At 38.6% G+C, this 12,241-nt stretch overlaps 1 protein-coding gene across 11 annotated transcripts in view; it reads left to right on the forward strand.

The window, feature by feature from the left end:
* Positions 1 to 12,241, forward strand: part of GALNT18 (polypeptide N-acetylgalactosaminyltransferase 18) — a 317,660-nt gene that overhangs the window by 286,516 nt on the left and 18,903 nt on the right. For 10 of the 11 annotated variants that reach the window (XR_013951621.1, XM_080593302.1, XM_080593310.1 and 7 more), the window contains one exon: positions 11,582 to 11,746. Coding sequence is in view for 10 of the 11 variants with exons in the window: in XM_080593302.1 (XP_080449428.1) it covers positions 11,582 to 11,746 (165 nt within the window). In the remaining variant the exon portion in view is untranslated. Of the gene's footprint in view, positions 1 to 11,262; positions 11,547 to 11,581; positions 11,747 to 12,241 lie in introns of those variants that run through there. The other variant, XM_080593304.1, reaches the window with a different exon arrangement.

Consider the following 12,241-nt stretch of genomic DNA (forward strand, 5'->3'; position numbering starts at 1 on the left):
AGGCACTGGAACAGGTTGCCCAGAGAAGCTGTGGATGCCCCATTCCTGGCAGTGTTTAAGGCCAGGCTGGATGGGGCTTTGAGCAACGTGCTCTGGTGGGAGGTGTCCCAGCTCATTGCAGAGGGGTTGGAATTAGATGGTCTTTAAGGTCCCTTCCAAACAAAACTATTCTGTGATCCTGTGAACTTTAGCCAAGTGAAGTAACCCATAAAAGTGTTTCATCTTCAGTCCAAATCAGTAGCAGCTATACTTCAGTAGTGAATACAATAAAGTAATTGGGATGAAGCTTCCATGCTCATAGTGAAGGATAAATGCTGAGTCTTTAGGCTCAGTGACAATGACTAAAGCTTTAATTGCGGTAAGGCTGGCCTGAGGATTTCAATCCATGCCTAAGGAAAGGCTACTGAGCAAACACCTATGAAATGTGGATCAGGCTTTAAATGCGGAGCAGCTTTAGAGAAGTGAGATACTTTATACAACCAGGAAACTGAGTGTGGTGACCCACGTACTGTAGAGAATGTAAAGACATTAATAGTTTTATTAAGAGAGAACACATTTCATATACACATTTTGAGATACTGAAATCCAAGGAAGTGTGAGTTCATTAGCATTAAGTTGATCGTTGAGTGAAGGAAGCATCAAAAAATGTAAATAAAGACCAGTCTCCTCTGAATAGGTAACATTTTGTATTACAAGTGAAGATGGATGGAAGTCATCAAAGAAATGACCAAGGACCTGGGAGTATTGGTTGATAGTCGGCTGAGTATGAGCCAGCAGTGTGCTCAGGTGGCCAAGAAGGCCAACAGCATCCTGTCTTGCATAAGAAACAGTGTGGCTAGCAGGGCTAGGGACGTGATTGTCCCCCTGTACTCGGCTCTGGTGAGGCCGCACCTCGAGTACTGTGTTCAGTTTTGGGCCCCTCCCTACAGGAAGGACACGGAGGTGCTTGAGCGAGTCCAGAGAAGGGCAACAAAGCTGGTGAGGAGTCTGGAGAACAAGTCTTACGAGGAGCGGCTGAGGGAGCTGGGGTTGTTCAGCCTGGAGAAGAGGAGGCTCAGGCGCGACCTTATTGCACTCTATAGGTACCTTAAAGGAGGCTGTAGTGAGGTGGGGGTTGGTCTATTTTCCCACATGCCTGGTGACAGGACGAGGGGGAATGGGCTAAAGTTGCGCCAAGGGAGGTTTAGGTTGGATATTAGGAAGAACTTCTTTACTGAAAGGGTTGTTAGGCATTGGAATGGGCTGCCCAGGGAAGCGGTTGAGTCACCATTCCTGGAAGTCTTTAAAAGACGTTTAGATGTAGAGCTTAGTGATATGGTTTAGTGGAGGACTTGTTAGTGTTAGGTCAGAGGTTGGACTAGGTGATCTTGGAGGTCTCTTCCAACCTAGATGATTCTGTGATTGTCTGAATCCCTTAGAAAAACAGGCTTTGGAAGAACTGAAAGATTTAAGAGAAGTGCTTAGAGACAGATGTCAGAATTTGACCTCTTCTTGTCTAAAGGTAGAACAACCAAGTGGAAAACCTACATTAATATATATGAAAAGGGTGTTTAGGAGCAGTTCTGCATGCATGAAGTTTTAATCTTACAAAATGCAAGAAATTCTTCTCCAGGTTTGTAAAATAAAAGCTGGAAAGCTGGTTCAGTTATGGGAACATGCCTTGCATTTCCCTTTGATGCAAAAACAGATGAGTCTACATGGTCTCAGATTGTTTTTCTGCACTAGCTTCAAAACATTTTTCTTCTCTTTGATGAAGCACAAAATTACAATAAAACTCTACATTCAGATCATAACAGGTCAGACTGTACTCAGTGCTGTATTAGGTACGTTAGTCTGATTCAGAATCTCAGATGAGGATGTAGCCTGTCATCTCAGTTTTCCCAATCATCTCCCAGATTCTTTGTTTTTAAATTAAAATTTTCTGATACCTGCTTTTAGGACTAGCATGGTTTAGTTCACAAGGAAAGGGTTATGCTGGCTTGAAGCAGACCCTGAGATTTCATCTGGAATTTCCAAGAAGCTAGTAGTGTAATTTGTAACTCACCAAAGTGCTTCCCCACTGTGAATGGACATATAAATCATAGAGTGAGTTGTACTGGAGTTTCTCTGACAAATTGTTCCCCTGTGATTCTGCTTATGAGGATGACAACAGTGTTTTTTTGAAAGGAGCATGCAGGAGGAAAATAACTTTTAAATTCAAAATGGAAAGGAAATTGTAGTTCTGTTCTCCAGACGCAAGGAAGGATCTGGACAAGCAGTTTGTTTACTGACATTTTACTCCAGTCTGGGCTTGTTTTTAAGGAAAAACTAAGTAAAATCCGTGTGGCTTAGTTAAATTTAGCTCTGCAAATGCTCCTTCATGTTTTTGCTATATTTAATTCATGAGTTACTTCGGTAATGGCACAGACCAACATAGTATTTACAATAGGGAGAAACCTATCCAGTGAAATAGCTTTTTCCATGTAGTTATTTCACTCTAAGCAGAAGTTCAATGTAGCAGGACTCTCCCTTTTGCTAAGAAATCCAATAGCCTCAAAAATGTGTGAGGCCAGCACCCGTTTACCACAGAAAGGTGAGGTTTCCAAAACCCACAGCAGGACACTGCAAACCCCACAACCTACCATCACTCATTACATTGGTTACCCAAGACAAGTTGCTGGTTCCATGACTTACACTAGTTTTCTGCTAGTTGTGGAGAGGATGCAAGTATTGAATTGTCTCTTTGATTAGCTTCTGCACAGCCTGTGTGGGCCTTGTAGCTGGCTGGCTGGGAATTAGGAGGGTAGCTCCCCTCCTTCCTGATGGTCTGGAGTGGGTGCGTGGGTAAGGATTGTGGCAGTGTGTCTCCCCTTGGCCATGTCTAAGCACAGCATTTCCTTCTGTCATGAGTGTGGACCATTGTCCCCTGGGAAGGAGAGCGCTGTCTGGTCCTAGAGTGCCCATGAACTGACACGTCTTTGAGCTTTGGGAAGAATCAGCTGTGCAAAATAATACGAATCACTAAACAGTGTATTGCACAATAGGCAAATGTAATCATCTTAGTGTTTTTATTCATATGCAAATCAGGAAGCTATTAAAAGAAGTAACTGTTGTTGGTTCAGAACAATCAAAACGATGTTGTAAAATTAATTGACTTAAAAGAGTCCTGAAATAACTGTTTTATTGAGAATATCTACTGACTTTTGATTAGGGGGGACTGATGTGCCTAGTTTTATTATTAGTCTAAATAGCAAGAGAGAATGAGTTTTCTTTATGTCTGTCTCCTGCAGATACCTTTATAGGATAATCTACTTCAGATAAAATACAGGCTCCGAAGACAGGCAGAAAATGCAAGGGAAAATCTGTGACATAATCTACCTTTTGTGATGAAGACGGCTTATCCTCATAGCCTAGTCATACCTTAGCAGCCTGAAGCTTAGCATAGCTCTTTTAGCTATTGACTGGAGGTTTCTCTATTGTACTTGAAGGTCATTCAAACAACATGGATTTAGAGTTGTTGATTTTACTTTGTTGCCTCATCCACATGACAAGCAGTTGCTCAGAAAAACCGAGTCTCTTCTACTTGGCCTGTGGATACCTGTAAGGCCCGCGACTATATGTGAGCTTTCACAGTAGGACTGAAAGCCCCAGAAAGCAAGCCCTCATTAATGAAAGCAGTGGGAGAGGTATCTTACCATTTGAACAATCAAGCAATGCGCATCTGCGTATCATAGTATTTACTGTTTCATTTCTTGCCAAAGTTTACAGCATGATTTGTGAAAGGGGGACAGTACAGAGTTGGCAGTGTTCTTAGTCACAGGAGTCGAAGCTCACATGTGAATCACTGTAAGCCTTCCTACACAGCTAGGACAGTTGAATTTACATTAATGTCCTGTGTGACATGAAGCCAATTTTCTGCCTTTTAAACAGCATTATTTATTTAGTTGTTCCTACTCTGGAAAGTCTTCTTAATAACTGTTAAGCACTCATGGTAAGAAATGTTTATGTATGCTTACTTCTGATGTCCACCTCCCATTTCTACCTTTCCTTTAAAAAACATAGTTAGCACTGCAAGTACAGTAAGTGGTGAAAATGTAAGAAAGGAGCAATGTCTAGGGTGTGAGCACAGTGTTCTGGTCTGAGACATGTTTTGATTTTCCTTGCAGAACTTTGTGAACTTTGAAATTTATTCATGAACACAGGCAGGACTGATGCTACAATTTTTGCATGAGGTCAAAGTGTCTATAACTCTTCATATAAATTCTAGATGCTGACTTCTTTCTGTCTGATATTATTTACTGTCACCCACAGTAGAGGAGCCACTACTTCAAGATATTTGGTGCCAGGAAAAGTGTCATTTTTCAAGAATCAGACGTATTTGAGTTAAGCTACATGTATTTCTCCATTTAACTTTGGAAGGTTTAAAAATGTTTCAGGAAAGAAATCTCATTTTTAGGATATAGCTGGGTTAGATAAAATTCCATGAGCTTCTGTCAGTCTACACAGCGACCAACAAGATAGAAACAAATCAGTTGAAGTGATAGACTTTGTTACTTGAAATACATCTACAGCTAAGGAAAATTTTTACTTTCTGTAGGCTAGTTTATTTCAGGATTTTGATGCTGTCCACTTAAAACATCAGAAATTCTTTTCTTCAGCTTAATGGGCTTAACTTGGTTTAAAAGGGGGAAATACTACCACATGCCCCAGGGTGGGAACACAAGAGTAACTTCCCTTTTTTTCTCCAAGGGACCAAAAGCTGCAAAGTCCAACCTATTTCTCTTACCCCATCCACTGAATAACCATGCAAAAAGTCCTCATCTGTTAAAGCAATTAAGCACAAACTCAAAGTGAAATGTAAATAAAACCCTGACTTTTTTATAAAAAGAAAAACTCACCTGTCAATGACATAAATGACCAGTGCAAAATGATGCAAGGTGGTCTCTACTTTCCTTTGGTTGTTATCACTTGTGTCTGCACCATGAACATTCGAACTAACTCATCCTCCATTAACATGTTGTAAACTTTGTTAAGTCACGAGTCATTTAAAAAAAAAAATGAAATCACAGCATAGACATGAGATGTCTGTAATTGTATTCATATTTTGAAAAAGCAACTCTGGTGCTTTTAAATACTAAATGCATGGTTACCAAAACTGTCAGAGATTTCATTTACTATAGTGTAGTTTATTAAAAATAATGTTACTGACTGTGAAAGTAGTCCAAGAATAGTATTTGCCTATAAAGTTCTGTAATTATAAAGTATATATGACATGAAAACCTGAAGCAAAACCTCTGCAAACTTTAATAATGACAGGGTTTTACTCTGGAAAATGACTAATTCTAACCTGGGAAGAATACAGATAATATTCAGTATACAGAAGTATCCAGTGAGCAGCGCAAGTGACAGCTTGGTAACAGGAACTGCTTACCACGGAAACTGCAGCACTAAATGTTCTGTATATGGAAATGCAAATATACCTGAAAGTAATAAATCTTCAAGATGGAGCTCCCAGATGGTCATGTGTCACAATCTCAGCAGTACTACAATTCCTGAAGCAATCATGTGAGAGAATAAAATCAAAGGAAATTGTCTATGCAAGTGCTGTACATCTGTGCTGAGTTTCTGTTGTATTTCTGAATTTAAACAAAGTAAATTTCTTTTCCTTTAGTTTTATTTTGAAGTCCTCTGCTGCACTGTGGAGGTTTTTCTAACTAGTCATGACTAGTCAAGACACTCAGTAGATGTGAATCTAAGAACTGAGGTGAAATAGTGAGTAGTTTCCTTCTTACATACGTTATAATTTAAACCTAATTTAGCATGTGGCTACCCTTGGTATACTAGCTGTTTGTCAGCTGAACAGTAAGACAAGTTTCAGAGTGAACTGAACACGGACATGAATAAAACATGGTTATAATTATTTCAAAGTTGTAACATCAGGCTGCACCAGCTGAAAACCTACCTCAGAAAAATAAAACACCTTCTAACTTTTGATATATAGCTTAGGGATGAAAAATTCTGATTTATTTATTTATTTATTTATTTATTTTTAATTCTCAGTCTGTGTTCTTATGTTTGTATTCCTTCAGCAGTAAGTTTTTTAGGGCAGCACAAGATGCAGTGATGCTGCTGATTGTGGCTACAGGACGGCACAGCCTCTCTCCTGTCACATCACATGAAGTGTGTATGCAACTGCAAGGATAATTCTTTGGTTTTCTGAGACTCAGAGTGGCTCATATATTAGTGTGTGTGTATGTCAGGAAATTTATACGCAATTGTTGGACTAAAGTATGAAGGTCACTGTCATTTAAGATGATTGGTAGAATTACGTAAACAAGGATGTTCTTTATATACCCTCAGTAACAAGGGTACAACAAAGTATTTAAGAGTATGTTTCAACGCATAATTTTGCACAACAGCTTCATGTTTGTAGTACCATGCCAGCTATGTCTAGAAAATCTATGTGATTCTGCTCCATGTGAAATTACTAGCTTGTAGAAATAGCAGCTGCTGCTGGATGCTATTCCTCAGTTGCTCATTGATTTTTATAGCAGGGTTTCTGCGAGAAGGCTCTTTCTACTTGAATATCAAATGGGAAAACACTTGATTTTGATCTTAGTGATGTATTTGTGTTATCCATAATGAACTTGGATTCTGCAGAGAGTTTTCTTATCAGAGTAACAAGGTTCTTTCATTCAGATGTGTTTATGTAACAAGAAGTGCTGGAAGAGAAATCAGGAACAGTATAAATATCCAAGCAGCAACGTTAACCAACTCTGGATTTACTGAAATCCACCAGGTTGCTCTTTAGCTGGAGTTGTACTCAAGTACAAATCTGCTGTGAGACTTTGGATCTAATATGTTAATATGTTACTTCTAATATGTTAATATGTTACTCCTGACAATAAATGACTTCTTGGACTCATTTGGAAAAAACAATATTGTTCAAAGGTGGCATAAAGTAGTGGCAGATCAGACTTCTTACCCCTCTTAGTTATTATGCCAACAGCAGGGTAACAAATAAATACTGCTGCTGGTGAGCATTAAGTTTGCTCATTATAAATGCACAGTCATGTACCATTCTCCAGAGTGATTTTGTCTGGGAACACTGCCATAAGGATTACAAATGGTTTTCAGCCTGAAAATTAGTGTGTATTGCTTTAAACTTCCAGTGGGGAGATGGCAATTTATCCTTCAGATAATTGTCTTGTGTTAAGTTGAACATCTTACTGTAACTTTCTGCTACATGATAAACCAGCTCCTATGAATAATTTACTGCAACTGGCAACTCAGTGCAGCTCTGAGTTCTTTATCAACTCTGGTGGCTTCTCCAAGTTTAATAATAAACCTGGAGCCAAAAATCTCATTGCACTTAAAGTCAGTGGATTTTCAGTATTAATTGCAGTGGGAATAATGATTTGACCTTGTAGGGCAAAATTCTCATGAACAAAAATTTTACATCGTTGTGAGGCCAAAACAATGTATTTGTGTCCAAATAAGGAAAGGTCATTTACCTTCCTTGTACTCAAAGCCATCATGTTGGTTTTTGTTTGGTTTTGTGCAAATTTTATTTTGTATAGGTATTTTAAGTATTTTTACTGTGTAAAAAAAGTTTTTTGAATGAGCCTTCATTGCTTGCATGGCAGATTTAGGATGTGTTCTGTATGGCAGCACTACATCAAAGCACCTATGATGTGAGTATCCCACCAAAATTATCGTTCTAGCTCTAGAGGAAATTTGCAATGGAAATCCAGCTGGCATTTTTCTAGAAAGGACAGCAACAACTGCCAGTTTGCCAGGCCCTGACTGACTGGCTGATCTGTACTACTGAGGTCTGTCCCAAGCTTTTAGCCTGCTCCGTCTGGCTCGGCTGGGCCTCACTGCCTTCATGAGGGAACTGCAGTATGAACTGGGGATGTGTGCTTCATATGGTTCCCCCAGTACAAACAAAAGTAGCCAAATCTAGCCAGATGAGCTCCAACACCAGGGAAGACGTATGTATCTGCTAGATGCATATGCTAGATTCAGTGTGCATTATCTCAGCTCTAACTTTTGTAAATCACAAACTATTTTTTTTTCAGATTTTGAGCATTCTTATGCAGAACTGCTTTTTGCTATGCCTACTTTATGCTTCTGGCACTAGCATGGATGTGCACTTGTGTTTCCCAGTGAGCAGTAACTTAGCAGAGGGTGAACTTTTTGGCAGTTAGATGGCTGGCTATACAAGTGAAATTTCGAGATTACAGCTGAAAGCAGAATTTGTCTAGGAGGCGATTAAGTGGAATAGAAAGGCAAAAGGACCCTTTATTCTGAACATAATAATTAAGAATTAGGGAAGCCTGTGACTCCAGGCATGAACTCTCCTTTTCCTCTTCCATGCCGACTTGCTACATGAGATTACATCAAAAGGGAGGGAGTCCTTGAATTCCCCAAAAATGAGCAAGGCTATGCTTGGTCCAGTGGTAAATGAAGGGTGGCATTGCTTCTCCTTTATTTTGGAGTTGGTCTGAGTCATAGCAGTGTATGCAACTTTTGTTTTCATTACAATATTGTACTGTGAATCTTCCTGATATTCAAGAAAATTCCTTTTTCAGAAAAAGTGAGACTTAGAATATTAAATAGAAAAAAAATGTAGAGCAGTCAGTTTGCCTGAAATGGAAGTGGGAAAAATATTTTGGACAGCAAATTTTCTCTAATATTTCACAGTCATTATGTAGATTTCTTGGGAATCCTAGGCTATGCAGCTGTTAACTACCACTCATTTGTGTTTTCATCTTTCAGCTGTCTTTTTAGGGTAAATAACTGTCCTTTATTTTTTTTTTTTAGCAGAAAAAGCTGTTTAGAACAGATAACAAGCATGTTGCGACTAAACCTCACTCTTTCATCTTAGAAAGGTCCTGAGAAACATTCTACTAGTACTATTAATACGATAACAAGCACAGTTTGTTTTATATTTCATCTTAATGTGAATAATCAGAGAGATTAGCATGTAATAGAAACAGCAAATGCAGCAGTGACCTTAAATAGAACACTTCTAGGAAAATAAATTCAAGAAAATAACTGTTCCATTAATTGGAAGATGCAGTATTTAAGGCACAAGGAAATCTGCAGGCAAAGTTTCTGAGAAAAAAAATTTAAAAAAGTTATAAACAGTTTAAAAACAAAACAAAAACAAAAAACACCTGCACCAATTCTAACTGTCCAGGGGAAGATCAGTTATAAACGTGATCAGTCATGAAGCTGTTCTTTAAAAACATAAGAAACAGAAACTTTGTGGCAGAGATGTATGTCAAGCTTTGAAGGCAAATGAATTACTTTTCTTCAGATGCAGGTATTGCAAGCTTATTTGCTGTGAACCTTTAGATTAGTAATACCAGATTTTTGTTTTGAACAAATTCTTTTGCGTTACTTTGCAGCAGATTAGCTGCCAGCCCCAGGCTTCCAGAGGAAATTTCTTGGGGACACTGAATGCAGCTGGACGTGTAGAATGGGCAGGGAACACAGGTGGCAAGTGGCAGCCTCCAGAGCCAGCCTGTCAGCGTGCAAACTGCACTCATCCACCCTTGAAAAACACCTGGCAAGATTGTAGTTGAAGATGTGCCTAAGGCTCATCTGACACTTTGCTAGTCACAAATCCTGTAAGTTTCTGACTGTAACATTGAATCCTTGCAGTTTCACCTTTTCAAGAGGCAAGTGCCTTTTCTCCAACCTAACTGACTTCCCGAACAAAGGTGTTCCTTTCCCGTTGCCCAGGAGACGCAGCAATATATCAATACTATTGCAGTGAAAAAAAACAGATGGTGAAATGCTGTGGGCTAGAGCAGACTAATGAAATATAAGGAGGCTCATTTTCTTAAAGAAAAAGGGAGTTGTTCCTTTTTATTTTTTTATTTTTTTATTTTATTTTTTTTTTAAATCATCCACTTTGGTACCAGTATCCAAACAGGGTTCTTTCTGTGGAAATACAGCAGCTCTTCAGGGAATGTGTGTGTGCTGCTGGTGTGAAAATGTGTGGTTGTGTTTTGCTGAGACTGAGTCTCTTCTTCAGTGAAAGTGTAAAGAAACTTTGAATGAGTGCTCTACATCAGCAGCTAGCCAGTGTCTTAATTTCAGCAGAACTAAGCACATTTTTGGCTCCCTTGAATAAAGACTACTGACACATTTGTTTTAGCAGAAACAAAGATTCAAGGTCTGAGTCAAAATTTCAAAACTACCTTAATGCCTTAGTAGTCCATATTCAACATTCAGTCATTCGGACTTCCAAGAAAGTACTGGAGTGATTGTTCAAAAATTACCTTCCTAAATTACCGCAAAATTTTAATCCTGTGTTGTGTTAGTTGATGGTGATGTTGCAATATTGTAGAGCAGATGTGCTGGAAAAATCTGTTTTGCCTCTATCTTCTGAAGTGTTTTAAACAAAAGTGCTTCTAGTTGTCCATTTTGTGCTAAAGTATACTGCAGAACAGCTAGCATACTTATTGATCCTTGTTAAAAGCATCCTCCTGAATAAACTACTGCTGTGGGCAGTCATCCATTCATCTTTATAATAACTTATTTAAATCACAAGTACAAATGTCTTCTTATTGGGTTACGTAGATGATAAAACATAAACCTGGTTTTAACATGTAAGACATTATTTTACCCGCAGGTCTCTTTAAAAGATGATCAATAAACAGTTGCATGTGCATACTTAACAAGTACATTATAAGGTGTAACTCAGGGACTCTTTTTCTGGGGCTTGGGTAAAGGAGCCAGGGACTGTCCATAGGTTTTTCAGAAAAGTTGTCTGGCAATGAGCAAACCAAACTAGTAGCTCACTGTTCATTAGCAGTTGAAGCAGCATTCGTATAGGGTATGTGCTTTTAAAGCAATACTGCCATTAGATAAAACATTGTAGTGAAATCATCAGGTTGTGCATTGAGTTCAATTCTGAAATAAGATGTGATATCATTGGATGAGATGCTATAATATACAGAATATCCATAATAATAGAGTAATAGTCATATTATTGGATAAGCAAAGCAGCATCCTGAAAGAGCTTAGTTAGACGGACTAGCCATCACAGTTTGCTTCAGCTGGAGCTTAGTTTTACATGCTGATTATGAACTGGTTATTGGCCAGTCCCAATAGCAGGCAAGGATACAAGATTTCAGATCTCTTTTTCTAAACTGTTCCACACTGAAAAGTGATGTTAGCAGGTAGGGTGAGCTCTCTAAAGGTAAGTGACAACCAGCTAATTATCTCTGTTAAGCATAACTACATTTGACTTTCTTATTTCTGTAGAGTTTTGCCAGCAAACAGAATAAGGGAGTTCCTCCAACCAGAGCCATTGTTTTGCTTCTGCCCAGAAGGGTGCTCAGACTGAACCAGACTGAGTAGGGGACTGATTTCTGTTAATCAGCAAACATCAACTTGTTGGTAACAATTAATTTAGATCAACTTTTAAAATGTTATGTTACTTCCTGCATGAACAGAAATAATTTAAAAGCCACCATGGGGTCAGCCTACTGCTATTCAGCATATATATATTTGCCATTTGCTTTTTGGTAAAAAAGTGCTTCTGTCTAGAGGCCACAAATCTAGTTTGTGCTTCCTGTTGCAGAATGTTTATTACACAAGCAATCAGCAGCTCCATGTGGGTGTTCTGAGTCCCACTATTGACGATGATGACAACAGATGCCTGGTGGATGTGAACAGCAGGCCCAGGCTCATTGAATGCAATTATGCCAAAGCCAAGAGAATGAAGCTTTACTGGCAGTTTACTCAGGTAAGTCTTACTCATTTCAATGAAGGTTCAAAAAAAGCTCTGTTTCTATATCTGAAGTGCGAGTAATCTGTTTAGTAACAGAACAGAATCAGATTTATCCTTGTTGGTGTTTTTTTGCACAGTTCCAGTAAGATATGTTTACATTTGATCCCAATGACAGCTACCTCAGAAGGTTATAAAACTTTTATTATATTCTTACAAGTTCAAAATAGATGATTTACTAACAGGCCGCTAAGACAAAGTTATTGTTACAGAATGATCCTTAGTAGAGTCAAATGCAAACCAACCTACTTAGGAACAAGAAAAGTAAAGCTTTATTTTTTTTTTATTTTTTTAAGTAGCAGCTCAGAAAAGCAGTTACTGGTTCATGGATGATAACAGCCTCATAATGAGCTAGTTTTGCAATTCCTTACTTAAAAAGGCTACTGCATTTTTTTTTGGCCTGATGTAAGAAGTGCAAGTAAAGACTTAGAAGTAATTTCACAGTGATGAAAA

Source organism: Anser brachyrhynchus (assembly GCF_964034855.1).
Source record: "Anser brachyrhynchus genome assembly, chromosome: 5".
Classification (NCBI taxonomy): domain Eukaryota; kingdom Metazoa; phylum Chordata; class Aves; order Anseriformes; family Anatidae; genus Anser; species Anser brachyrhynchus.